This window comes from Pongo abelii, chromosome 6 (genome assembly GCF_028885655.2).
Source record: "Pongo abelii isolate AG06213 chromosome 6, NHGRI_mPonAbe1-v2.0_pri, whole genome shotgun sequence".
Taxonomy (NCBI): Eukaryota; Metazoa; Chordata; class Mammalia; order Primates; family Hominidae; genus Pongo; species Pongo abelii.
The window spans coordinates 140,338,432-140,361,939 of NC_071991.2; the positions used below are offsets into that span (position 1 = coordinate 140,338,432).

Here is a 23,508-nt window from a genome sequence, read left to right on the forward strand (position 1 = left end):
GCCCAAAAAATCTGACCAGCTGAATCTTCTTGCTAAAATACAATAATAATGACAAATGCTGTTGGTGATGACGTGCCTCTCCGAGGAATGTGTCGGCACCAAACCCTCGACCAAGCCCTCGCTTCTCATTCACCTGGAAAATCAGACGCAAATAAATCTCCCTGGCCCCCTGACTCTTCCCTCAATTCCCTAGTTCCATCTCTGTGAGCAGGCTAGAGAGATATTCTGCCTACCATAGCAGGAGCCAGACTGCGACTTGGGAATCAAGCCCAGCTCTACACGCTGGGCTTGATTTTCGTCTTCTTTGCCTTTGGGGTAGGATGCCACAGTGAATCCCACAGCTAACACCAGCTCCTCATGCTGACGAGGGAAGGAAACAACAGAGGGTCAGGATTCACCCATTTGATCAATTAACTGAGGAAGGATTCATTTTCATAAAACTTGCTTGACTTTGAGATACTTCAGGTGAGTTATTTGGGATTCTTTAAAAGAGGTGGAAGGAAAGACATCTGAGGACTGTGACACCACCAGCCAGTCTGACCACACGTTGGCTGGCTTGCACCCACTGGATGCAGCAGAGGGAGGCAGGCCCCGTGGCAACTCTGGCACCTGCCAAAGCCTCCTCCTGGCAATTCTGAGAGGGCCCATGTTGGGGCAGTAGCTCATCCAAGCTTGGCACCGAAGATCCAAGCAAGCTTCTCTTTGAAATTCCACCTTCACCTTCTGTCTCAAGTGGTTGTGGACACCCCTGGGAGCTGGTACCAAGGGCCAGGAGCAGCCAAGGGAGACAGACAAGTTCAGAGCACATTTCTAGTTACAGGGAACAAAGCACAGGCCTCCAAGTGTCCACGGAGCAGCGTGCAAATTGCAGTGAGGAGTAGAGTAAAACCTCCACATGGAGCACAGCATTCCTGGCAAACACAGGGGACTGCAGTCCACATGCTGTGGAATAAACCCAAGTATGCATCAGACACTTGTTTGGTAAACAGTAAATGTGTAAGATCAATTACCTTGAGAGGGCCATCTGGGCTCCAGACATGTGACTTGTGTGAGGAGATGGCTACCACTCACTATCTCTAGAGGAAAACAGGGCTCAGGGCTCACACACAATGGACAGATACACATGGGTCATCCAGAAAGTCACTGCATACAAACATCAGTTTGCTCAACATGGATTTTGTTTTTATGGAGTCCAAACACAGACCCTAGTTCACCTTAAAGCCTTGGGTTTGTCTGCTTTTGGAGACATATATCCAGTAGATAGAGAGACAAAGAAGACAGATACATTTTTTCCCTTTCTTACCATAATGTTAATGCCTCGTCTGAATATCATCATCACTCAAGAGTCAAGGGAAGGACCAAACGCTTCATATAAACAGGGCTTGGCTGGGCGGGGAGTGTTAGTTTCCACTGTTTTCTGTCTCCATTCAGATCATTCCTATCAAAGCCCAGTTGGTTACCTCAAGCCAAGACACAGACATAAGGACCCCATTGGCCTTCCAGATGGCTGCTTCCACCTCCTACCTGGGCCACATAGAGTCTTTACACAGAAAACTGAGTCACCCCACTGAGAAGGGTTGCCAGCAGAAACAGGGCATGAAAATCACAGATAACCATGGGATTTCTTCCAAGAGGTCAGTGTAAAATAAATCAACATTACCATCACCAAAAACACAAAACAAGCAAAAACATGCTTATTCAAAATCCTAGACAAAATACTGTGTGAGAGTCAGGCCATGGGGTTGCCTTTTCTCAGGCCACACAACTTTCCCAGTCCATGTGCTCACGTGGAACTGTGAGATGTGAAAGTCTGCAGAGCGTGTGCTCAGGATCGAGGCTGGTACTGTTCACCTGTGGGTCCAGACCAAAGGGCAATAAGGCAGAAAGCTGCAACTCTGTCCACCTCCACGGCTTAGGGCCTCCTTCTCACAGAGGCTCCTAAGAGCCCCCACCTCAGCCTTCACACAAAACATCTCCTTCTGGCTGAACTACAGCCAGGCTGGAGTGCCGTGGCATGATCTCTGCTCACTACAGTCTCCACCTCTCGGATTCAAGTGATTCAGCCTCCGAAGTACCTGGGATTACGGGCACTTGCCACCATGCCCAGCTGATTTTGTTTGTTTGTTTGTTTGTTTGTATTTTTAGTAGAGACAGGGTTTCACCATGTTGGCCAGGCTCATTTTGAACTCCTGACCTCAAGTGATCCAAAGTACTGGGATTACAGGCATGAGCCACCACTTCTGGCCCAGGACCCATTTTTTTTTTAAAAATTTCAACTTTTATTTTAGATTCAGGGCATATATGTGCAGGTTTGTTACATGGGTATTTTGTGTGATGCTGAGGTTTGGGGCACAAATGCTCTTACCACTCAGGCAGTGAGCATAGTACCCAATAGGTAGTTTTTCAGCCCTTTCCACCCTCCTTCTCTCTTCCCTCTAGCAGTTACAGTGTCTACTGTTCCCATCTTTATATCCATGTGTACCAAATGCTCAGCTCCCACTTATACAGAAGAACGTGATATTTGGTTTTACATACCTATGTTAATTTGCTTAGGATTATGGTCTCCAGCTCCATCCATGTTGCTGCAAAGACATGATTTCATTCTTTTCATGGCTGCATAGTATTCCATGGTGTATATGTACCACATTTCCTTTATCCAGTCTATCACTGATGGCCACCTAGATTGATTCCATGGCTTTCTTATTGTGAATAGTGCTGTGATGGACGTGCAAGAACATGTGTCTTTTTGCCAAAACAATTATTTTCCTTTGGGTAAATGCCCAGTAAAGGAATTGCTGGGTGGAAAGGTAGTTCTGTGTTTAATTATTTCAGAAATCTCCAAACTGCTTTCTGCATTAATTTTTCCATAAACTAATTGACAGTCCGGCCAAAAGTGTATAAGCATTCCCTTTCCTCTGCAGCCTTGACAGCATCTTCTATTTTTTTTTTTTTTTGACATTGTAATAATAGCCACTCTGCAGCCAAGCTCTTTCAAGGCGAATGTGGGGAAGAGCCACAAACATCCCTTTTCCAGAAGAGAATTCTTGCCTGCCCACTGGTAGAATTCTTGTTTTCATCTGTCTTTTATTGTTTGTTTTTCAAAGAAAAACCGGCCAGGTGCCGTGGCTCATGCCTGTAATCCCAGCACTACATGCCGCCAAGGCAGGCAGATCACAAAGTCAGGAGATAGAGACCATCCTGGCTAACACAGTGAAACCCCATCTCTACTAAAAATACAAAAAATTAGCCGGGTGTGGTGGCAGGTGCCTGTAGTCACAGCTACTCGGCAGGCTGAGGCGGGTGAATGGCGTGAACCTGGGAGACAGAGCTTGCAGTGAGCTGAGATCACGCTACTGCACTCCAGCCTGGGCAACGGAGCCAGACTCTGCCTCAAACAAACAAAAAAAAAACAAAAACAAAAAAAACAAAGAAAGAAAAGAAAAAAAAAGAAAAACCAAAGGTAAAGTGGTAAGATCTTCCACACCTGAACCAGTTTGTACCAGTGTGTAGCTACCACAGCCTGCTGGGAAGGGGCCCCTCAAGCATGCATTCATCTTGTCACTTGGAATTTGAGAGATCAAGAAGCCCCATAGCAACCCACCATGCAACTGCCCATCAGTGCTGATCCTTTCAAGGGATTAGCTCAATTCTGGCTCTGCAGACACTAGCAGCCACAGGTGACAAACCCTGGGTATCTGTGGGCTTTCCTCGTCACCCAGGGCCACAGTGGGCTGCCTGTCCTAGGCAGAGTCACAGCAACATTCTTTTAAACTGAAATTAAGCATAAACCACTTCACCAGTAATCATCTGAAGGCACAGTCCCTGCCTCCTTCCTCAGGGATTTTAAAATACACATCTCTCTGACCAAACAGGTAGGTGAGATCTGACTTTAAAGGGGGGAAAATCGGGTTGAATTGAGGTATCAGGAATGAATCCCAAGTGTTTTTGTGTGGGGACAGGCATCCACATCCTGAACTGTACCTGGAGATGGAGAAAAATGCAGGAGAGGAGAAGAGAAAAAAAGAAAGAAAAAGTGGATGAAAGTTTTTGAAAGTTTCTCTCGTGGTTCTATCCATCTCTGGTTGCTTTTCCAAGGTCTTGAGTGCAGGCAGGGCCAGCTCTGGCTGGGAGCTGCTGCGTTGGGACATGGAAGAGTCACTTTCAACTCCAGAAAGTTCATTTGATCATCTGTAAAATGATCATTTGATCATCTGTAAAATGGGCAATCCCATAGGTGGTTGGGATGATAAAATGAAAAAAAAAAAAACTATTCTTAACTTATATGAGTTACATGCTGTATAGTAAGTTATGTGCTATATAGTAAGCAAACAGAAATAATTCACTGTTATCATAATTGAAGGACAGTGGTTTAGTGTGATAAGCACTAAATATAAGCCAGAAAAATGTCTTAGAGAAGTAGACAAAGAAATCTATAGTTCAGAATGAACAGTACCAAGAATGGCACGTCCTCCAAATTGAGCTCGGGCAGGTAGATCTGAACCTATCCTACACATCTGAGTCTACAAAATTAGGTAACAGTCTCCACCTATAGCTATCTTCTCTGCCTGTAAGGTCATTCCTTTTTGAAGAAAGCTGACCTCAGACTATATTGTGATCATTTAAGGAAGAGCGCAAAATACTGGAGAAGGCTAGTCTTCAAGCTCTAGATACAGAAAAATCCTCATATTCTTGGCTGTTCCCTTTCAGACACAGAATCAGAGCCACAAGCACTGATCCAGAAACCCCCTTTCCCAAAAACGTTTTCCATCTCCTACCAAGGTTCACATCCCTGTTGAGTGCACACTAGTGTCTACAGTTGCTGGAGCAAGAGTCTCTCCTTATCCTCTAAGGCAGGAGTTCTCTGAAGACCCCATGACAAGGAGACAAAATGAAACAACATGTTTAGGGACAACACAGGAAAAACCCATATTATCAAAGCTCCAAAACCTGGCTACCTCAGGCTTGGCTAGTTATTCTTGAGCAAAGAGGTGTGTCAACTACATGGCAGTCACGGCCTGGATGGGTCTGGAACTGTGGCAAGGTAAGGCTCTGAGACAAGGTGCCAGGAGAAAGATGAATTCAATCATCTATTTCTGCCAGGAAGAAAAGCACCAGGAAGGAATCAGATGTACAGTTTGTCCTCTGGGGACCTCTGCCTTGATCCTCAATAAATCTCCTTTTAGATGCCATGTGCAGCAATTCCCACACTTCACAACGCTCTCCATGGCTTCCGTTGGCCTTATGGTCAGCTCTGCCAAGATCTGTATTCTTGGGCAAGACAGAATCCTTCTGAATCTCAGTCTCTTCCTCTATAAATGGAAACAATTTGGCTCTACACAAATCATAATTAGTATGTTTGTGGGAAGTTAAAGTGTGAAACTCAGCATCAATGAAAAGCAATGTACCACTGTTGCTTATGAAAACTCTTGTAAAGCTGTCAGGTACCATGCACCATCTAAGTACAGTAGTGTTAGGTATGAGCCCATCAGTGATTAGAGGGGGTGCACGGTGGAGAGGGGGTCTCCGAGCAGTGGGTGTCCTGGCTCTGGGGTAGCTGGCTGGGCGGCCATACTAGGAGCTGAACCCGAAGGTACTCTGTGTGTCCTCTCAACTCCACGGGTCCCACTTTGGCATTTTCTCCAATTCCCTCTGGTTTCCATTTGCTTCCTCCCTCTAGCCCCCCTGGCTGTGTCTAATTTCAACACCAAGTTTCTGAGCTTTTCCCATTTTGTTCACTATCTCCAGAACATCCCTGCTTCTTTTACCTTTCAAAGAATTCAGACTTGAACTCTCCTCACTCCTGCCCATCACCAACCTGAGCTCAGAGTTACTGAGATGGGAAAGCACCCTCATAAGGAAGCTCCTCCTTTCCTTACATCATTAGAATTCAGCGCAGACAGCATCTCCATCTCCACACTGCTCTGGCCAGGTTGTGCCTCAGTCAATTACACAACTGTGTCTTAGTAGCCTTGGTAGGGCCCAAATCAGGATATTCTTTGGGAAGTTTCACTTTGTACTGAGCCAAGCATAATCTCACTACATCTAAAATAGAAAATGCTAGACTCACCCCTCCACATCTTCATTATTCAACCCAATATGTGGCCTATTTACCATGTGCTCAAATCTCTACCTACTGCTGATTCTCAGATCAAATTGTAACCCAGATTTACCATGGTCCAAACTCTGACATCTGATTGGGGCCATGTCATTCTGGTTCAGGCTGTCAGCCCCGAGCAGGTGGGTCAGTTTGCCTCACCCTGAGAGCAGGTTGCCAGGGCAACTGTGAGGCTACATAAAAGGAACCTATGACAGGATGCACATGAGAGAGACAAATATCTTCACATTGAAGAAGGGGAGGAGTGCGCCATTGGTTTTCCATCCTCCAGATGCACTGAGTAAGCTCCTACCTAAACTGTGCTCCCTCCTTCTTTGAAACACATCCCATTCTTAAGCCTTGGTAGGAAGGGGAGTCATCTGGAAGCCCTGAATCCTATGGAATGCTGAGTCTCCCTTCTACTTACACCTTAGTGTTGGAATTCTTGTTCCCCAAAGTCTTGGATTTGACCTTCCCCCACAATGACTGGAGAGAAGCATCTTCATATTCACAGGAATGAGCCTTAGATCAGACTTTGCTCTTCTCATGGGGGCTGCAGGACACTGAAAAGCCAAGCTGGTTACCAATACTTGCCCTTCCTTAAGTACATTAAATACATCCCCAACAGTTAAACAGATTCCTAAACAGCCAGGCCATTCTCTCTCCTTCTAACCCTCATCTCCTTGGCCTACAAAAGCCCAGCTGTGTGATCCGGGGCTTGGCTTCCCCTGTCTTCCCCATCCCAGCATCTGTGCAGGAAAGGGCTGCTCTCTCTCTCTGCTCTCAGAAGGCAAATTTCCTTATCACCTGTGAATCACAAACCCAGAAAGTGGCCAAATATAGCCAAGCTGATGCAAGACCCTGGGACGAGGAAAGCTGCAGGTTTGTTTGTGCTGGGAGGAGTGGTGACCTTCACCTCACAGACACCTCCTCTCCTGATCCTTGGGAGGTATAAAGACGGGTCCTCCACCACCAGTCAGGCACTCTACCACCATGAATCCACTCCTGATCCTTGTCTTTGTGGGAGCTGCTGGCGAGTTTCATGCCATGCCTCAGGCCCCAACCACCCCCTTTCCTGGCAGACACTTGCCCTGCCATTCTTGCCACCTTTCCCATTTTGACTGTGTTCTGATATTCTATTTCCTCCATCTGGCATCTCTCCTTCCCATCCTCCTTGGGCTCTCTTTAAGCCTCACCTGTTTCAGTTTCTCCCTGACTTCACTCCCACCACTGTCATTCTTCCATATCTGAGCTGTGGCTGGAGAAGCTGGGAAGGGAGACCAGGTGGGGCGGGCCCACGAAATGAAGCAGCAGGCTTCAGGCTTGGCCCCACAGCACCAGTATAGCACCATTATATCTGCTCTTAACCTCAAATGCACCTGGGGAGGTTGAAAAATTACTCATATCAGAGACTCAGCTTTAGAAGTTCTAACTTCATTTCTCTGGGGTGCAGCCTGTGTACTGGGCTTTTAACCTTCCCAGGTGATTTTTAACATTTCCAGGCATGCAGCCAAGGTTAAGAATTGCTGTTCTATTGGCCAATAACAACGTCTACCTTTGTTCTGCCAAAGTGAGCCTGGGGGCTGCCCTCAACTCTGCCCTGACTACACATATCTGAGCTATGGGGGAAGCTGGTCATGGCCAGGTCTACGCAGCCAGGGGGTTTTTTTAGCTTGGCCAAAGCATCCTGACAATCCAGGGCTCGAATCGCCAGGGGAAGTACACAGGTGATGAATAAAAGAGAGAAGCACTCAGTGGGTGAGACAACCACATCCCAATTCCTATCCCACTGGAAGCATTGTGAGGACATTCCTTGAATCCTCAGCCTGGTGACCCCAGGTGAGAACTGAGCCCCTGCAGGGTACCTAGCTACATGCCCTGCAGACACAGAGACTTGGGAGCCACATGAAGAGATGCCCACCAGGGGTGGCAGCGCTGCCTCCCTTACCTAGCCTCACTGTGCTTGTTAAGGATTTCAAATTAGCAGGAAGCAACCGCAGGCTGGGAGCGCTACCCCTAACGTGCTACTGACTTGCCTTCTCCCTTCCCATCTCCACTCCAGTTGCTGCCCCCTTTGACGATGATGACAACGTCGTTCGGCGGTACACCTGTGAGGAGAATTCTGTCCCCTATCAGGTGTCTTTGAATTCTGGGTACCACTTCTGCGGTGGTTCCCTCCTCAGCGAACAGTGGGTGGTGTCAGCAGGTCACTGCTACAAGTCGTAAGTGTGGGGCCCCTGATTGCAAAGCTCCCCGCCAGGCTGCCTGGGAGAGCTTGGCTTCAGCCCAGGGAAGTACTGAGGTTGGGTAAGATGGATGGGAGAGGTGGTGGAGAAGAAAACTTGTTGGCAGCAGCTGACTCTCCAGAGCAGCGAGTGAACGTAAGACAGGAGCCTCTCACACCCAGGCAAATCCATGAAACAGCAAGGGTTGTGGTCATAAAAGCAGGCAGGGGTGGTCTTGGGGTGGGCAGAGCTAGTGAGAACAGCAGGCAAGTACCCTTTGCTGGTTAGCTACACATCAAAGTCACCTAAGAAAGAGTTTTTAAAAGTACTGATGCCTGTGTCCTATCCCAGGGCAATTATCAGGAATTTTCAGGAAGAGGGTGGGAATATCAGTGAGTATTAAACATTCTACCTCTGGTAACTGTAGAGTGTATAGACAGAGCTGAGAACTGCTGCCTACACCAAGAACTCTCAAACCTGAGTTTGCCTCAGAACCACCTGCAGGGTTGTTAAAGCACAAATCACTGGGACCCATCCCCAAGGTTCTGATCAGCAGGTGGGGGTAAGGACCAAGAATTTATATTTCTAACAAGTTCCCAGGAGATGCTAATGCTATGGCTACCCTTGGATTAGATTACACAGAAGGGTGGTGCTCACCAGGCCAAGAAAGGAGGGAGGAACAGGCGCTGTGCGCAATTAGCAAAGGCCTAGGGTGAAGAATGCTGGGAAAACTTCAAGGAGCTCCTTGTGCCCACAGTGCTAGTGACTGTGGAGATTGTGGGAAAGAGGCTGGGAAAGAGGGTTAAGGAGCATCTTCCGGTGGTATCCTTTTGACTCTTCCCAACCCGATTACCACCAACCTCTGAAGCAGAAATGTCCTGGGTCTCACACCTGCACTGACCCACATCCCTCTCCTGCCCATGTGATATGACCACACACCCCACCCCATGCCTCCAGAGCTGCCCATGAGCAGGGAGCTTGAGGACCCTGGGGAAGGTAAGATGGGTGTCCCAGCTGTGGGAGAAGATCTTCACCATGCCTGCCCTGCCCATCAGCCACATCCAGGTGAGACTGGGAGAGCACAACATCGAAGTCCTGGAGGGGAATGAGCAGTTCATCAATGCAGCCAAGATCATCCACCACCCCATATACAACAGCTGGACTCTGGACAATGACATCTTGATGATCAAGCTCTCCATGCCTGCTGTCATCAATGCCCACGTGTCCACCATCTCTCTACCCACTGCACCTCTGGCTGCTGGCACTGAGTGCCTCATCTCTGGCTGGGGCAACACTCTCAGCTCTGGTGGTGAGTGGGACCCTTTGTCCTTCTACTTCCCTCCATCCTCACAATTTCCAGAACAAACCATGCCCCTTAACTTGAATCCTCTCACCTCCAGGCTTAAGACATATTTCTAGTGCCCATTACACACAGGCTCTACACTGGACATCAGAGAGATGCAAAGTCTCAATGACTTGGCTTCTAAAATCAAAAGACAGGACAAATGGAGAACTTGCTTTGATCACGTCTTGGAAGGGGTTCAAAAATGATCATTCTGGGAACTAAAAGCCAGAGTCCCTTGCCAGGACTTACGTTTCAGAGTCCTCTCCAGGGACTGTGTTCCTCTTCAATGTTCCATCCTAGATTATTGTCTCCTTCTCTGGCCTGATCTACACTTCTACTTTCTTTGTTCTCTTGCTGATCCTCACAGCCAACTACCCAGATGAGCTGCAGTGCCTGGACACTTGTGTGCTGACCCAGGCTGATTGTGAAGCCTCCTACCCTGGAGAGATTACAAACACCATGTTCTGTGTGGGTTTCCTTGAGGGAGGCAAGGATTCCTGCCGGGTGATTTGACCCCTTCCCATGCTGATGCTCCCACTGATACCCAGGCCCCACTCGGGAAAAAGATTTGAACTCCCACAGTGGCGGAGTGGAGGAGCTCCCTGCATTGCCCCCATGGAGAAGTGAAGAAGGCTCCCTTGGGTTGCATCCTGTCTGCTTAGGAAGAACAGAGAATGCGCCACCGTGAGAAGGATGTGGAGCCACAGAGCTGGCTAGAAAGGAGTCTTTTAAGGTTCAGAGTAAATGTAGCTATATTCTTCCTCTGTCTCTCTTCATACAGCTTGTCCCTTCTTCTCCCAGGTTGACTCTGGTAGCCCTGTGGTCTGCAACGGAGAGCTCCAAGGAGTTGTCTCCTGGGGCTATTGCTGTGCCCTGAAGAACAGGCCTGGAGTCTACGCCAAGGTCTACAACTATATGAACTGGATTAAGGACACCATAGCTGCCAATAGCTAAAGCCCCCAGTACCTCTGCAGTCTCTATAGCAATAAAGTGACCCTGCTCTCACTGTCTGTGTCTGTGCCTGCTCCTTCACACTCCTTCACACTGGAAAGAATCCTCCAATCTCAGGTCAGACAGGGCTGTCCCCCTTAAAGATAAGCAGAACCCTCATCTCCCAAAATGTGTTCCATGGTACATTAGATTAGCACATACGAATAGATGGAATCCAAAAATAATAAAAAACTTCGGAGAAAGGGGGACACTGTTTTCTAGAGAAACGTGTGTTACAGAAAGTTGGTCTTTGGTGGGTGGGGGGGCGGTATTGATTTTTATTTGGGCTTCTCACAGTGGGTAGAGCTACCCTGCCTTCAGAACAATCACAGCACAGAAAGTGTTGTCAGCATCTTTGAGGCAGCCCAAAAAATCTGACCAGCTGAATCTTCTTGCTAAAATACATCAAAAAAGACAAATGCTGTTGGTGATGACGTGCCTCTGCCAGGAATGTGTCAGCACCAAACCCTCGACCAAGCCCTCCCTTCTCATTCACCTGGAAAATCAGACTCAAGCAAAGCTCACTGGCCCCCTAGCTTTTCCCTCAGTTCCCTATTTCCATAATTGTGAGCAGGCTAGAGAGATGTTCCGCCTACCATAGCGGGAGCCAGACTGCGACTTGGGAATCAAGCCTAGCTCTGCACGCTGCATTTTCATCTTCTTTGCCTTTGGAATAGGATGCCACTTGAATCCCACAGCTAACAGCAGCTCCCCACTCTGACAAGGGAAAGAAACTAGAGAGGGTCAGGATTCACCCATTTGATCAATTAACTGAGATAGCATTCATTTTCATATAACTTGCTTGACTTTGAGATACTTCAAGTGACTTATGTGGGACTCCTTAAAAAAAAGTGGAAGGAAAGACATCTGAGCAGCCACTCTGGCCACATGTTGGCTGGCTTGCACCCACTGGACACAGCAGAGGGAGGCAGGCCCCTTGGCACCTCTGGCACCTGCCAAAGCCTCCTCCAGGCAATTCTGAGAGGTATCATGTTGGGGCAGTAGCTCATCCAAGCTTGTCATTGAAGATCCAAGCAAGCTTCTCTTTGAAATTCCACCTTCACCTTCTGTCCCAAGTGGGTGGGGACACCACTGGGAGCTGGTACCAAGGGCCAGGAGCAGCCAAGGGAGACAGACAAGTTCAGAGCACATTTCCAGTTACAAGGAACAGAGCACAGGCCTCCAAGTGTCCATGGAGCAGCATGTAAATTGCAGTGATGAGTAGAGGAAAACCTCTACATGGAGCACAGCATTCCTGGCAAACACAGGGGACCACAGTCCACATGCTGTGGAATACACCCAAGTATGCATCAGACACTTGTTTGGTAAACAGGAAATGTGTAAGATCAATTACTTTGAGAGGGCCATCTGGCTCCAGATGTGTGGTTCATGTGAGGAGATGGCTACCACTCACCATCTTCAGAGGAAAACAGGGCTCAGGGCTTGCACACAATGGAGATACACACGGGTCACCCAGAACGTCAATACATACAAACATCACTTTGTTCAACATGGATTTTGTTTTTATGGAGTCCAAATGCAGACCCTAGTTCAGCTTACAGCCTTGGGTTTATCTGCTTTTGGAGACATATATCCAGTAGATAGATAGACAGAGAAGACAGATACATTTTTTCCCTTTCTTACCATAATGTCAATGCCTCGTCTGAATATCATCATCACTCAAGAGTCAAGGGAAGAACCAAATGCTTCATATAAACAGGGCTGGGCTAGACAGGGAGTGTTAGTTTCTACTGTTTTCTGTCTCCATTCAGATCATTCCTATCAAAGCGCAGCTGGTTACCTCAAGCCAAGAGACAGACATAAGGATCCCAATGGCCTTCCAGATGGCTGCTTCCACCTCCTACCTGGGCCACATAGAGTCTTTACACAGAAAACTGAGTCACCCCACTGAGAAGGGTTGCCAGCAGAAACAGTGCATGAAAATCACAGATAATCATGGGATTTTTTCCAAGTGGTCAGTGTAAAATAAACCACCACCACCACCACCACCAAAAACACAAAACAAGCAGAAAAATGCTTATTCAAAAATCCAAGACAAAATACAGTGTGAGAGCCAGGCCACAGGGTTGCCTTTTCTCAGGCCACACAGCTTTCCCAGTCCATGTGCTCACATGGAACTGTGAGATGTGAAAGTCTGCAGAGCATTTGCTCAGGATCGAGGCTGGTACTGTTCACCTATGGGTCCAGACCAAAGGGCAAAGAGGCAGAAAGCTACAACTCTGTCCATCACCACGGCTTAGGGCCTCCTTCTCACAGAGGCTCCGAAGAGCCCCCACCTCAGCCTTCACACAAAACATCTCCTTCTGGCTGAACTGCAGCTAGGCTGGAGGGCCGTGGCATGATCTCTACTCACTAAAGCCTCCGCCTCCTGGGTTCAAGTGATTCAGCCTCCCATGTACCTGGGATTACAGGTGCATGCCACCATGCCCAGCTAATTTTTTTTCTTTTTTGTATTTTTATTGGAGACAGGGATTCACAATGTTGGCCAGTGTGGTTTTGAACTCCTGACCTCAAGTGATCCAAAGTGCTAGTATTATAGGTGTGAGCCACTGCTTCTGGCCCAGGCCCCATTTTTAAAAAATAATTTCAAATTTTATTTTAGATTCATGGGGTACATGTGCAGGTTTGTTACATGGGTATATTGTGTGATGTTGAGGTTTGGGGCACAAATGATCTCATCACTCAGGCACTGAGCATAGTACCCAATAGGTATTTTTTCAGCCCTGTCCACCCTCCTTCTCTCTTCCCTCTAGTAGTTGCAGCGTCTACTCTTCCCATCTTTATATCCATTTTTACGCAATGCTCAGCTCCTACTTATACATGAGAACGTGATATTTGGTTTTCTGTTCCTATGGTAATTTGCTTAGGATTATGGTCTCCAGCTCCATCCATGTTGCTGCAAAGGACATGATTTCATTCTTTTCATGGCTGCGTAGTATTCCATGGTGTATATGTACCACATTTTCTTTATCCAGTCTACTGCTGATGGCCACCTAGGTTGATTCCATGGCTTTGCTACTGTGAATAGTGCTGTGACGGACATGCAAAAGCATGTGTCTTTTTGGCAGAAAAATTATTTTCCTTTGGGTAAATACCCAATAAAGTAAGTGCTGGGTGGAAAGGTAGTTCTGTTTTATATTGTCTCAGAAATCTCTAAAATGCTTTCTGCATTAATTTTTCCATGAACCGATTTACACTCTGGCCAACAGTGTATAAGCATTCCCTTTCCTCTGCAGCCTCACCAGCATCTTCAGTTTTTTTGACATTTTAATAATAACTACTATGCAGCCAAGCTCTTTCAAGGCCAATGTGGGGAAGAGCCACAAACATCCCTTTTCCCAAAAAGAATCCTTGCCTGCCCACTGGTAGAATTCTTGTTTCCATCTGTCTTTCATTGTTTGCTTTTCAACGAAAAAACAAAGGTAAAGTGGTATGATCTGAACCAGTTTGTAGCCACCAGAGCCTGCTGGGAAGGGGCTCCTCATGCATGAATTGATCTTGTCATGTGGAATTTGAGAGATCTAGAAGCCCCATAGCAACCTACCATACAACTGCCCATCAGCACTCATCCTTTCACAGAATTAGCTCAATTCTGACTCTGCAGACACTGGCAGCCACAGGTGATAAACCCTGGGCCTCTGTGGGCTTCCTTCATCACCCAGGGCCACAGTGGGCTGCCTGTCCTAGGCAGAGACACAGCAACATTCTCTTAAGCTGAAATTAAGCATAAACCCACTTCACCAATAATCATCTGAGGGCACAGTCCCTGCCTCCTTCCTCGGGGATTTTAAAACACATATCTCTCTGACCAAACAGGTAGGTGGGATCTGACTATAAAGGGGGGAAAATCAGGATGAATTGGGGTATCAGGAATGAATCCCAAGTGTTTTTGTGTGGGGAATGGCATTCACATCCCAAAATATATTGGAGATGGAGAAAAAAGCAGGAGAGGAGAAGAGTAAAAAAGGGGGACAAAGTGGCTGAAAGTCATTGAAAGTTTCTCTCATGGTTCTCTCTGGCTCTGGTTGCTTTTCCAAGGTCTTGAGTGCAGGCAGGGCTGGCTCTGGCTGGGAGCTGCTGCTCTGGGAGATGGAAGATTCACTTCACATCCAGAAAGCTCATTTGATCATCTTGGGCAATCCCATAGGTGGTTGTGATGACAAAATGAAAAAAACTTTCTTAACTTATATGAGTTACATCATGTATAGTAAGTTACATGCTATATAATAAGCACACAGAAATAATTCACTGTTATCATAAATGAAGCACAGTGGATTGGTGAGCTAAGCACTAAATGGAAGACAGAAAAATGTCTAGAGAAGTAGACAAAGAAATCTATAGTTCAGAATGAACAGTACCAAAAATGACATGTCCTCCAAATTGAGCTTGGGCAGCTGGATCTGAACATATCCTACACATCTGAGTCTACAAAATTAGGTAACGGTCTCCACCTATAGCTATCTTCTCTGTCTGTAAGGTCATTCCTTTTTGAAGAAAGCTGACCTCAGACTATATTGTGATCATTTAAGGAAGAGCACAAAATACTGGAGAAGGCTAGTCTTCAAGCTCTAGATACAGAAAATCCTCATATTCTTGCGTGTTCTGTTTCAGACAGAGTCAGAGCCACAACCACTAATCCAAAAATCCCCTTTTCCAAAAAAATTTTCCATCTTCCACCAAGGTTCCCCTCCCTGTTTAGTGCACACTGCTGTCTACAGTTGTTAGAGCAAGAGTCTCTCCTTATCCTTTAAGCTGGAGTTCTGTGAAGAAACCATGCCAAGGGGACAAAACAAAACAACATATTCAGGGAAAACACAGGAAAAACACACATTATCAAAGCTCCAAAACCTGCCTACCTCAGGCTTGGCCAGTTATCTGTGAGCAGGGAGGTGTGTCATCTACATGGCTATCATGGTCCGGAGGGTCTGGAACTGTGGCAAGGTAAGGCTCTGAGACAAGCTGCCAGGAGAAAGATGAATTCAATCATCCATTTCTGCCAGGAAGAAAACCACCAGGATGGAATCAGATGTACAGTTTGTCCTCTGGGGACCTCTGCCTTGATCCTCAATAAATCTCCTTTTAGATGCCGTGTGCAGCAATTCCCACACTTCACAATGCTCTCTATGGCTTCTGTTGGCCTTATGGTCAGCTCTGCCAAGATCTGTATTCTGGGGCAAGACAGAATCCTTCTGAATCTGTCTATTGCTCTATAAATGGAAATAATTTTGCTCTGCACAAATCACAATTAGAATGTTTGTGGGAAGTTAAAGTGTGAAACTCAGCATAAATGAAAAGCAATGTACCACTGTTGCTTACATGAAAACTCTTGTAAAGCTGTCAGGCACCATGAACCATCTAAATATAGCAGTGTTAGGTATCAGCCCATCAGTGATTAGAGGGGGTATGGGGTGGAGAGGGGGTCTCCTAGCAGTGGGTCTCCTCGCTCTGGGGAAGCTGGCTCGGCCACCATGCCAGGAGCTGAACCCGAAGGTACTCTGTGTGTCCTCTCAACTCCACGGGTCCCACTTTGGCATTTTCTCCAATTCCCTCTGGTTTCCATTTGCTTCCTCCCCCTAGCCTCCTGGCCATGTCCAATTTCAACACCAAATTTCTGAGCTTTTCCCATTTTGTTCACTGTCTCCATAACGTCCCTGCTTCTTTTACCTTTCAAAGAATTCAGACTTGAACTCTCCTCACTTCTGCCCATCACCAACCTGAGGTCAGAGTTGCTGAGAAGGGAAAGCACCCTCATAAGGAAGCTCCTCCTTTCCTTACATCATTAGACGTGAGCGCAGACAGCATCTCCATCTCCACACTGCTCTGACCAGGTTGTGCCTCAGTCAATTACACAACTGTGTCTTAGTAGCCTTGGTAGGGCCCAAATTAGGATATTCTCTGGGAAGATTAACTTTGTACTGAGCCAAGCATAATCTCACTGCATCGAAAATAGAAAATTCTAGACCCACCCCTCCACATCTTCGTTATTCAACCCAATATGTGACCTATTTACCATGTGCTCAAATCCCTACCTACTGCTGATTCTCAGATCAGATTGTAACCCAGATTTACCATGGTCCAAACTCTGACATCTGATTGGGGCCATGTCATTCCAGTTCAGGCTGTCAGCCCCGAGCAGGTGGGTCAGTTTGCATCACCCTAAGTGCAGGTTACAAGGACAACCCTGAGGCTGCATAAAAAGAACCTATGACAGGATGCACATGAGAGAGACAAATGTCTTCACATTGAAGAAGGGGAGGAGTGTGCCATTGGTTTTCCATCCTCCAGATGCACTGAGTAAGCCCCTATCTAACCTGTGTCTGCTCCTTCTTTGAAACACATCCCATCCTTAAGCCTTGGTAGGAAGGAGAGTCAACTGGAAGCCCTGAATCCTATGGAATGCTGAGTCTCTCTTCTCCTTATCCCTTCTTGTTCCCCTAAGACTTATATTTGACCTTCCTGCAGAGGGAGTGGAGAGAAGCATCTTCATATTCACAAGAATGAGCCTTAGATAAGACTTTGCTCCTCTCATGGGGGTTCCAGAACACTGAAAAGCCAACCTTGTTACCAATGCTTGCCCTTCCTTAAGTATATTAAATACATCCCCAATAGTTAAAAAGATTCCTAAACAGCCAGGCCATTCTCCCTCCTTCTAACCCTCATCTCCTGGGCCTAAGAAAGCCCAGCTGTGTGATCTGGGGCTTGGCTTCCCCTGTCTTCCCTATCCTAGCATCCTTGCAGGAAAGAGCCACTCTCCCTCTCTGCTCTCAGAAGGCAAGTTTCCTTATCACCTGTGAATCACAAACCCAGAGAGTGGCCAAACATAGCCGAGCTGATGCAAGAACATGGGAAGGGGAAAGCTGCAGGTGTGTTTGTGCTGGGAGGAACTGTGACCCTCACCTCACAGACACCTCCTCTCTGGATCCTCGAGAAGTATAAAGACAGGCCTTCCACCACCAGACATGTGCATTCTACTACCATGAATCCACTCCTGATCCTTGCCTTTGTGGGAGCTACTGGTGAGTTTCATGCCCTGCCTCAGGCCCCACCCACCCCTTTCCTGGCAGATGCATGCCCTGCCATTCTTGCCACCTCTCCTCTTTTGACTGTGCTCTGATATTCTATTTCCTCCATCTGGTATCTCTCCTTCCCATCCTCCTTGGGCTCTCTTTAAGCCTCACCTCTTTCACCTTCTCCCTGATTTCATTCCTACCACTGTCATTCACCCATATCTGAGCTGTGGTTGGAGAAGCTGGAAATGGAGATCAGGTGGGGCAGGTCCACAAAATAAAGCAGCAGGCTTCAGGCTTGGCTCCAACAGCACCAGAATAGCACCACTATAGCTGCTCTTAACCTTGAATGCACCTGGGGAGGCTGAAAAATTACTCATGCGAGAGACTCAGCTCTAGAAATTCTAACTTCATTTGTCTGGGGTGAAGCCTGTGTACTGGGCTTTTAAGCTTTTCAGGTGATTTGTAACATTTCCAGGCACGCAGCCAAGGTTAAGAGTTGCTGTCCTATTGGCTAATAAAAACATCTACCACTCTCTGCTGAAGTGAGCCTGGGGACTGCCCTCAACTCTGCCCTGACTACACAGATCTGAGCTATGGGGGAAGCTGGTCATGAACAGGTCTACGTAACCAGGGGGTTTTCCTAGCTTGGCCAAGTATCCTGACAATCCAGGGCTCAAGTAGGCAGAAGTACACAGGTGATGAATAAAAAAGAGAAGCATTCAGTGGCTGAGATAACCACATCCCAACTCCTATCCCACTGGAAGCATTTTGAGGACATTCCTTATGACCTCAGCCTGGTGACCCTAGGAGAGACCTGAACCCTGGCAGGGTACCTAGCTACGTGCCCTGGAGACACAAAGACATGGGAGCCACATCCAGTGATGCTCACCAGGGGTGGCAGAGCTCCCTCCCTTGCCTAGCCTCACTGTGCTTGTTAAGGTTTTCTAATTAGCAGGAAGCAACCACAGGCTGAGAGTGCCACCACTAACATGCTACTGACTTGCCTTATCCATTCCCATCTCCACTCCAGCTGCTGCCCCCTTTGATGATGATGACAAGATCGTTGGGGGCTACACCTGTGAGGAGAATTCTGTCCCCTACCAGGTGTCCCTGAATTCTGGCTCCCACTTCTGCGGTGGGTCCCTCATCAGCGAACAGTGGGTGGTGTCAGCAGGTCACTGCTACAAGCCGTAAGTGTGGGACGGCTGACTGCAAAGCTTCCAGCCAGGCTGCCTGGGAGAGCTTGGCTTCAGCCCGGGGAAATACAGAGGTTAGCTAAGATGGATGGGAGAGGTGGTGGAGAAAAAACTTGTTTTCAGCAGCTGACTCTCCAGAGCAGCCAGTGAACACAAGACAGGAACCTCTCACACCCAGGCAAATCCATGAAACAGCAAGGGTTGTGGTCATAAAAGCAGGCAGGGGTGGGCTTGGGGTGGGCAGAGCTAGTGAGAAAAGCAGGCAAGTACTTTTTGCTGGTTAGCTACACATTAAAGCCACCTAAGAAAGCGTTTTTATTTTTATTTTTTATTTTTTCTCTTCTTTTTTTTTTTTATTTTTATTTTTATTTTTTATTTTATTTTTCTTTTATTGTTATTATTATCATTATTATACTTTAGGTTTTATGGTACATGTGCGCAATGTGCAGGTAACTTACATATGTATACATGTGCCATGCTGGTGCGCTGCACCCACCAACTTGTCATCTAGCATTAGGTATATCTCCCAATGCTATCCCTCCCCCCTTCCCCCACCCCACAACAGTCCCCGAAGTGTGATGTTCCCCTTCCAGTGTCCATGTGTTCTCATTGTTCAATTCCCACCTATGAGTGAGAATATGCGGTGTTTGGTTTTTTGTTCTTGCGATAGTTTACTGAGAATGATGATTTCCAGTTTCATCCATGTCCCTACAAAGGACGTGAACTCATCATTTTTTATGGCTGCATAGTATTCCATGGTGTATATGTGCCACATTTTCTTAATCCAGTCTATCATTGTTGGACATTTGGGTTGGTTCCAAGTCTTTGCTATTGTGAATAATGCGGCAATAAACATACGTGTGCATGTGTCTTTATAGCAGCATGATTTATAGTCCTTTGGGTATATACCCAGTAATGGGATGGCTGGGTCAAATGGAATTTCTAGTTCTAGATCCCTGAGGAATCGCCACACTGACTTCCACAAGGGTTGAACTAGTTTACAGTCCCACCAACAGTGTAAAAGTGTTCCTATTTCTCCACATCCTCTCCAGCACCTGTTGTTTCCTGACTTTTTAATGATTGCCATTCTAACTGGTGTGAGATGGTATCTCATTGTGGTTTTGATTTGCATTTCTCTGATGGCCAGTGATGGTGAGCATTTTTTCATGTGTTTTTTGGCTGCATAAATGTCTTCTTTTGAGAAGTGTCTGTTCATGTCCTTCGCCCACTTTTTGATGGGGTTGTTTGTTTTTTTCTTGTAAATTTGTTGCAGTTCATTGTAGATTCTGGATATTAGCCCTTTGTCAGATGAGTTGGTTGCGAAAATGTTCTCCCATTTTGTAGGTTGCCTGTTCACTCTGATGGTAGTTTCCTTTGCTGTGCAGAAGCTCTTTAGTTTAATTAGATCCCATTTGTCAATTTTGGCTTTTGTTGCCATTGCTTTTGGTGTTTTAGACATGAAGTCCTTGCCCATGCCTATGTCCTGAATGGTAATGCCTAGGTTTTCTTCTAGGGTTTTTATGGTTTTAGGTCTAACATTTAAGTCTTTAATCCATCTTGAATTGATTTTTGTATAAGGTGTAAGGAAGGGATCCAGTTTCAGCTTTCTACATATGGCTAGCCAGTTTTCCCAGCACCATTTATTAAATAGGGAATCCTTTCCCCATTTCTTGTTTTTGTCAGGTTTGTCAAAGATCAGATACTTGTAGATATGTGGCATTATTTCTGACGGCTCTGTTCTGTTCCATTGATCTATATCTCTGTTTTGGTACCAGTACCATGCTGTTTTGGTTACTGTAGCCTTGTAGTATAGTTTGAAGTCAGGTAGTGTGATGCCTCCAGCTTTGTTCTTTTGGCTTAGGATTGACTTGGCGATGCGGGCTCTTTTTTGGTTCCATATGAACTTTAAAGTAGTTTTTTCCAATTCTGTGAAGAAAGTCATTGGTAGCTTGATGGGGATGGCATTGAATCTGTAAATTACCTTGGGAAGGATGGCCATTTTCGTGATATTGATTCTTCCTACCCATGAGCATGGAATGTTCTTCCATTTGTTTGTATCCTCTTTTATTTCCTTGAGCAGTGGTTTGTAGTTCTCCTTGAAGAGGTCTTTCACATCCCTTGTAAGTTGGATTCCTAGGTATTTTATTCTCTTTGAAGCAATTGTGAATGGGAGTTCACTCATGATTTGGCTCTCTGTTTGTCTGTTATTGATGTATAAGAATGAGAAAGCGTTTTTAAAAATACTGATGCCTGTATCCTATCCCAGGGCAATTAACTCAAAATTTTCAGGAAGAGGGTGTGAATATCAGTGAGTGTTTCACACTCTACCTTGGTAACTGTAGAGTGTATAGACAGAGCTGATAACCACTGTCTACACCAAGAACTCTCAAACCTGAGTATGCACCAGAAACACCTGCAGGCTTCTTAAGGACAAACTGGGTCCCATCCCCAAGGTTCTTATCAGTAGTTGGGGGTAAGGACCAAGAATTCACATTTCTAACAAGTTCCCAGGAGATGTTAATGCTATGGCTACACTTGGATTAGGTTACACAGAAGAGTGGTTCTCACCAGGCCAAGAAGGGAGGGAGGAGCAGGCACTGTGCGTGGTTAGCAAAGACCTGGTGTGAAGAATGCTGGGAAAACTTCAAGGAGCTCCTTGTGCCTACAGGGCTAGTGACTGTAAAGATTGTGGGAAAGAGGCTGGGAAGGTGGGTTGAGGAGCAGCCTCCAGTGGGATCCCTTTGACTCTTCCCCACCCCATTACCACCAACCTCTGAAGCAGAAAGGTCCTGGGTCTCACACCTGCACTGACCCACATCCCTCTCCTGCCCATGCAATATGGCCACACACTCCACCCCATGCCTCCAGAGCTGCCCATTAGCAGGGAGATTGAGGACCCTCGGGAAGGTGGGATGGGTGCCCTGGCTGTGAGAGAAGGGCTTCACCATGCCTAACCTGCCCATCAGCCACATCCAGGTGAGACTGGGAGAGCACAACATTGAAGTCCTGGAGGGGAATGAGCAGTTCATCAATGCAGCCAAGATCATCCGCCACCCCAAATACAACAGGAAGACTCTGAACAATGACATCATGCTGATCAAGCTCTCCACGCCTGCCGTCATCAATGCCCGTGTGTCCACCATCTCTCTACCGACCGCCCCTCCAGCTGCCGGTACCCAGTGCCTTATCTCCGGCTGGGGCAACACTGTGAGCTCTGGGGGTGAGTGGCACCCTTTGTCCTTCTACTTCCCTCCATCCTCACAATTTCCAGAATGAAGCATGCCCCTTAACTTAAATCCTTACACCTCCAGGCTTAAGACACATTTCTAGTGCCCATTACACACAGGCTCTGCAGTGGGCACCAGAGAGATGCAAAGTCTTAAGGACTTGGCTCCTAAAATCAAGAGACAGGACAAATGGAGAACTTGGTGCCATCACTTCTTGGGAGGGGTTCAACAATGATCATTCTGGGAATTAAAAGCCAGAGTCCCTTGCCAGGACTTGTTTTGGAGTCTTCTCCAGGGGCAGTGTTCCTCTTCAGTGTTCCATCTGAGATTATTGTCTCCTTCTCTGGCCTGACTCACATTTCTACTTTCTTTGTTCTCTTCCTGATTCTCACAGCCGACTACCCAGACGAGCTGCAGTGCCTGGACGCTCCTGTGCTGACCCAGGCTAAATGTAAAGCCTCCTACCCTTTAAAGATTACCAGCAACATGTTCTGTGTGGGCTTCCTTGAGGGAGGCAAGGATTCCTGCCAGGTGATTTGACCAACCCTTCCTATGCTGAGGTTCCCACTGATACCCAGGCCCCACCCGAGAAAAAGATTTGAACTCCCAACGTGGCGGGGCTGAGGAGGCTCCCTGCAGTGCCCACATGGAGAGGTGAGGAAGGCTCCTTTGGGCTGCATGCTGTCTGCTTAGGAAGAACAGAGAATGGGCCACGGTGAGAAGGACGTGAAGCCACAGAGCTGGCTGGAAAGGGGTCTTTTAAGGTTCAGAGTAAATGTAGCTGTATTTCTCTTCCATCTCTCTATAAAACTTGTCCCTTCTTCACACCAGGGTGACTCTGGTGGCCCTGTGGTCTGCAACGGACAGCTTCAAGGAGTTGTCTCCTGGGGCTATGGCTGTGCCCAGAAGAGAAGGCCTGGAGTCTACACCAACGTCTACAACTATGTGGACTGGATTAAAGACACCATAGCTGCCAACAGCTAAAGCCCCCGTTCACTCTGCAGTCTCTATACCAATAAAATAACCCTGTTCTCACTGTCTCTGTCTGTGCCTGCTCCCTCACACTCCTTTACACTGGAAAGCATCCTCCAATCTCAGTTCAGACATGACTCTCCCCCTTAAAGGTAAGCAGAGGCACCAGCTCCCAAAATGTGTTCCATAGTACACTAGATTAGCACATACAAACAGATGGAATCCAAAAATAAGAAGAAGCTTGGGAGAAAGGCAGGGCACTGTTTTCTAGAGAAACGTGTGTTTCAGAAAGGTGGTCTTTGGGGGAGGGTATTGATTTTTATTTAGGATTCTCACAGTGGTTAGAGCTACTCTGCCTTCAGAACAATCACAGCACAGAAAATATGTCAGCGTCTTCGAGGTGGCCCAAAAAATCTGACCAGTGGAAT

General features: G+C 46.9%; 2 protein-coding genes and 1 gene segment (V, D, J or C); all 3 read left to right on the plus strand.

Annotated features, from left to right (window-relative positions):
• Positions 1-23,508, plus strand: part of LOC100935916 (T cell receptor beta constant 1-like) — a 288,343-nt gene that overhangs the window by 226,037 nt on the left and 38,798 nt on the right.
• On the plus strand, positions 6,199-10,618 carry LOC112134307 (trypsin-2-like). Of its 2 annotated transcripts, none has more exons than XM_024249600.2 (5): positions 6,199-6,395; positions 8,157-8,316; positions 9,375-9,628; positions 10,032-10,168; positions 10,466-10,618. In XM_024249600.2, exons 1-5 carry the CDS (start codon positions 6,314-6,316, stop codon positions 10,616-10,618), a joined length of 786 nt encoding a protein of 261 aa, XP_024105368.2. In that variant the 5' UTR covers positions 6,199-6,313. The 2 variants fall into 2 exon arrangements, with proteins under 2 accessions (XP_024105368.2, XP_024105369.2); XM_024249601.2 differs by lacking the exon at positions 6,199-6,395 and adding an exon at positions 7,088-7,127.
• Positions 16,888-23,128, plus strand: LOC100452346 (putative trypsin-6). 4 transcript variants are annotated; one of them, XM_024249597.2, is made up of 6 exons: positions 17,652-17,691; positions 18,716-18,875; positions 21,148-21,189; positions 21,848-22,101; positions 22,503-22,639; positions 22,940-23,092. In XM_024249597.2, the coding sequence occupies exons 1-6, from the start codon at positions 17,652-17,654 to the stop codon at positions 23,090-23,092; spliced, it is 786 nt and encodes a 261-aa protein (XP_024105365.2). The 4 variants fall into 4 exon arrangements, with proteins under 4 accessions (XP_024105364.2, XP_009241608.3, XP_024105365.2 ...); XM_054559925.1 differs by having other exon boundaries at positions 21,175-21,177; XM_024249596.2 differs by lacking the exons at positions 17,652-17,691; positions 21,148-21,189 and adding an exon at positions 16,888-16,969.